Source organism: Formica exsecta, unplaced genomic scaffold (assembly GCF_003651465.1).
Source record: "Formica exsecta isolate Colony F162 unplaced genomic scaffold, ASM365146v1 scaffold573, whole genome shotgun sequence".
NCBI lineage: Eukaryota > Metazoa > Arthropoda > Insecta > Hymenoptera > Formicidae > Formica > Formica exsecta.
Genome location: NW_021852988.1, coordinates 6,079 through 11,293, shown reverse-complemented (window position 1 = coordinate 11,293; position 5,215 = coordinate 6,079). Strand labels below are relative to the sequence as shown.

Sequence of the window (5,215 nt, the reverse complement as noted above, 5' to 3'; positions counted from 1 at the left end):
TAATGACAATCAAATGACTATATGATGTCATTATGATGTCATTTCGATGTCATTTTGATGTCATCTTGATGTCATTGTGATTTTTTTGTTCTGCTTGGGATGTCTTGTATCAATATGTTTTGTACGAATATGCAATATGTGTTGAGAACATTTTTTTGTTCAATGTTTGTTATATATTTTATCGTCTCTATCTAATTATTGATGTTCCTATTCTAATTATAATTCCAAAAAACAGAGATCCTAGAAAAATAATAAAATACCCAGGTAGCAAAAGGAGCCATTTTGACATTATTTTGATGTCAAATTAGGTCAAAATGACGTCAAAAAGGCTACTTTTGCTACTTGGATAGTAAAACTTTAAAAAATATATTATCTGTTTGCATTAATATTTGTGCATTATATAATCTTGCAAAAGATTAAGACGATAACTGCATAATAATTTTATAATTTTATAATCTTTTTATATTTCGTCAAATTATGCTATATATATATTGCGTTATATGTGTTAAATTTTATATTTTTTTATTATTTTTATCAGATTTGATCTTTACATATTTTTTAGATTCAGTCTATTTAATCATCCTGAAGTGACATGCGAGTTTCTTGAAATCAATAAGGGCGATCCCATGAGAGAACAATTATGCCGGGAGATAGCTAAACCTGGTTATGAGATCGTTGCCGCGATGACATCGCCCAGATTTATTAAAACGCATTTTCCATTCAGCATGTTGCCTTCTGGACTTTTAGACGTTGGTTGTAAAGTACGTAATGGCAAAAAACTGAGAAACTTAGCAAAAATTGTTACCTCGTGGCATTTCTTTTAAAGGTCGTTTACGTGGCTCGCAATCCTAAAGACGTGGGTGTGTCGTGGTATAATCTGAACCGATCGATTAAAACGCAAGGATACATTGGCGACTTTCCCACTTTCTGGAATTATTTCCAAAATGATCTTAGTGAGTACAATAAAATATAGAAAATTATGGATGTGATCTCTATATTACGCCATAGATATTCTTATTATTTAATATTATACGAGATATTAGGCAAATGAGTGATAAGTTAAGAGAATTGCGAATGTATAAATATAATTTCTCTATTTTCACGCGATATATGTATTTTACTATATCTGATAATAAAAATTTGCCTCTTATGTATTTGTAGTTTATTAGTTGAATAATTTTCTGTCAATGAATATGGAATGTAATTCTTAATTCGTTTTTCCAGCACCGTGGAGTCCTTACTGGAGTCATTTAAAAGAAGCCTGGAACCTGAAAGATCATGAAAATCTTTTGTTTTTATTTTATGAAGAAATGACACGTGTAAGGATATCTTATATTCATTTTGAAACACGCATTTTACATATATTTTAAACATTTATATCCAATATACATTATTAACTACTACTTAAACTCTTTAAACCTAATATATGTATATACTAATATATTATTATACATATATAACTTTCAATTCCTGCCACTGCTTACAGAGATATATCCTAAAAATAACCATGTATATTTGTAATATGCGAGCTAATTCAAATTAATTCGTATTATTAAATGGTAATATAACATTGCATATTTAAGTTATTATTAAAATATTCGTACTACACTTGTTATTAACACATAGTAAGATTTTCTTCAAAGAGATAAGACACATTCTGTATTTTATTAGTTAATGTAATTATGTAATTAATTCTCTCAATCATTATTATTATCATTGTAGAGAGGGAGAGAGAGAGGGAGGGGGGAGGGAGGAGGGAGGGAGAGAGAGAGAGAGAGAATAATAATTAACGATTTACCTCACGTCTGTTCCTGCTACAGCCAGATAAGTTCCGCTTTGATCGAAGCAAATGTCCTTCACCTCGTAAGATTCCTCTAACTGCAGCGTCTTAAAGTTCTTTAGCTTGCGCAAATCCCAGAGTTTAACGCACGAATCCTCCGCGGCGGTCGCCAAGTAATATCCATTCTCGGAGAAACTAATCGCTGTGATTGGGCCGGTGTGACCCGGGAAATTTGCAACGTTAGATTGCTCTTTCAAGTCCCAGATTTTCACCTGAGAATCTGCTGTGCCAGTACCGAAAATTAGACCGTCAGGATGAAATTGCGCCGTAGTTAACGGTTGTCCTGTTTGTCCTGCCACCTTTAAACAATTTAAACATATCCTTTTCATACCGAGAGATGCCTATTTCTAGAAACGAGATTTTTGATGCGTTATCTTTCTTTCCCTTTTTTTTTCTTGTTTAAGACTTGGAGCAACTTTGCGACTTAATATAATTGTATATACAAAAATTGCTCAAAACGTACTTTAGTCAATAATCTGCCGGTGCGTATGTCCGAGAAGGCCCAATGCTGATCTAGAGACGAGCTTAATAGATAATCACCGGTGAGCCTTCAGTAATAAGGTCGTCTGACTAGTACCAACGTTCCATACACGAATCGTAGTATCAGGTGACGCGGTCATTACTACGTCTTCCTCTGGATGATAAATAACTCGTGTAACCTGTAAGTATAATGAAAAGAAATTAAGATGCGCTTGAAAAAGCAATGAAATTAGATTTACTTACTTTCTTCGTGTGACCTTTGAGAATTGCCACCACTTGTTCAGTGTCCTTGTTGAAAACAGTAGCATTCTTGTCAGCGCCACCCGTCAGAATCTTGCTAGTGTCCGCGCCATGAATATCAAGCGCCAAGATTCCAGGTACACTGGCAGAATGCAGTCCCTAGAACAATTACATGTTTAATTAATAATAATAAAAATAATAATAATATTCGTCAAACACAATATTTAACACTGCCAAGTGAGAATTATAAATATATAATCGCCATATAAATGAAACAATTAGAACATGAAAAATATATATAATGCTTAAATATAGGGATTGTCAAGAGATTACTAATAAGGTATTCAAAAAGATAAATTAGCCTAAAAGTCGTACATGACACACACACATACAAAAGTACGAATGAAAATTTATGTCAACCATTTATATGGCAGTCGGATTAATAGTGGAATAATTAATTTTTAAAGACACATCAAAAGTTAAAAAAAGTTCTCACAGGATGAGACGCGAGGGTCTGGAATGATCGAATACTATCCTGAGGCATCAGATCCTCTGGCACTGAGCGTCCACGTCGTTTTCGCTCCTGAGTGAGAACGGTCGCTCGTTCCTGCAGTTTCTGAATCACATCCTCGGTGATACCAGCTTGTTCCATTGGTTGAGTTGCTGTGCCACCAGCTTCTACTGCCACAGCCTGAAGAAAAAAACAAATTTAAAATTAATTATAAATCAAAAATTAAAAATTAAAAATTAATCAAAAACTAAGAATGCTTACAATTATTAATATATGCTAGATATAAATTTTTACGTTTCCTGAAATTTACAATCTAACATTTATGATAAATTTGTAGTATGTGTGTGTGTATGTGTGTGCATACTTGTTTGTGTACATATATGTAAATATAATAAGTAATATAGACATTTGCTACTTAGGATTATCAATATTTATAATTTAAGAAATATTTTAATAAAGATATATAATTTGATGACAATAACGTACAGGTTGTGGTATTGTAGCAGCCTGAACAATTCCAGCCTGTGGCTTAAGAGTGGCCAGAGCTTCTCTAGCAGCAGTAACTTCTTTTGTCAATCTAGCAATGACACGACAAGCTGCATCATGCTGGTACAATGCATGGGACAATTCTTGTCTCGCAGTCTGAAGTTGTTGTCGCAATGTAAATGAATGTAACATAACAGCATCCCATTCATCTTGCAGGATTTTTAATATCGCTGGAATGGAAGTTGCGCTAGGTGGTTTAGGCTTTACAATTGGAGTTGAAGTTGCGCTAGGTGGTTTAGGCTTGACAATTGGAGTTGCTGCAACAAGTAATAGATTTTAATAATTACACATAAAAGATTATTACACATTAACATTTTATGTTAAATAAATAAAATGTTTAAAAATACTTTTAATATCAATGAGCTGTTCAATAGTAAGTTCTTTGCCATTGATAGGATCCACTCCATTCTCAGTCACATATTTCTCAACAAGACGTTTCTCAAATATCGTTCCAGAAACAGGGGATACTACTGGGTGCTCTGGCACTTCGTTAGAAACTGCAAATTACAAAAATAACTTATAATAATCTTTATAAAATATTACTTATTGGAAATTTTGATTTGTTTATTATGAATCTTTTGTGAATATCAAAATAATATACAAAAAACAAAATAAAAATATATTATAAATCTGCATTATATATATAATATATATGTGTGTGCGTGTGTGTGTGTGTAAACATATATTAATGCTAATAAAATATCTATAATATAATGAATTCGATTATGCCTTGTAAAATTCTCTTCTTATGTATCAAAACCATTTATTCTATATATTATATTATTATATTCTTATTATGTTTTTTTCATTTTTATTAGTATATGCGGTAAAGTATTTTTAGGTTATGTTTGTCAATTCTGTCAGTACATAAAATTACGAGATTTTTTAACGATAAATTTAATTTTATTATTAAGCAATATCATGCTAAATTAAACATTATAAAAAAAGAATAAAAGATAAGTTAGCTTGATTATAAATTATTCTGCGTGCTAACAAACTTACTAGCACAAGACAGCGCCATTTTTTTTCGGTAATATGGCTCCTGTACCCTGTACCCATAGACATAGTATATCTAGACCAGTGCATGCCACGATCTGCACATTTCGGCCGATTTCCGAGAGTCAACGCCTATCGCGCCCCCCTTACGTCTTGAGATCCTCGTCTAGCAACCGTAACCAAGTGCGCGACGCTCTGCCTCAGGTACGGCGCATCTGTACCGCGATGCGGTTCCGTACCCCCTTACTGCCAAATATCAATGTTTTAAACGCGATCTCTTTAGAATTTTTTCAAATAATTAATTCAAGAACAAAGTTTCAATACTCTATTATTAATTACATTTACGATATAATAATCCTAAAATATTATTAAATTATATTCGATAGATTAAATTTGTTAAATGTCTCGCGCGCGGAAACTCTTCCCGATATATAAATTAATAAATAATTGTAAATTTAAAGTTTTATAAAAGACGCTTTTATTAAAAGCACGAAATACTTATGAACGATTTTATTTAAGTTATGGACTGTTGGATATCCCCAGTATATGATGTCATTACATAAATTAGAATAACGTAATTATAATTATTATATTTTTAGTAA

General features: G+C 32.2%; 1 protein-coding gene across 1 annotated transcript in view; it reads right to left on the bottom strand.

Moving 5' to 3' along the window:
• Positions 1–4,771, bottom strand: part of LOC115242157 (pre-mRNA-processing factor 19) — a 7,117-nt gene extending 2,346 nt beyond the window's left edge. The window contains 8 exon segments of the mRNA XM_029818244.1: positions 1,799–2,139; positions 2,304–2,382; positions 2,384–2,499; positions 2,564–2,719; positions 3,057–3,251; positions 3,558–3,835; positions 3,965–4,114; positions 4,620–4,771. Of these exon segments, the coding sequence (XP_029674104.1) occupies positions 1,799–2,139; positions 2,304–2,382; positions 2,384–2,499; positions 2,564–2,719; positions 3,057–3,251; positions 3,558–3,835; positions 3,965–4,114; positions 4,620–4,638 (1,334 nt within the window). The 5' untranslated portion in view covers positions 4,639–4,771.
• Between the last annotated feature and the right edge of the window lie 444 nt (positions 4,772–5,215).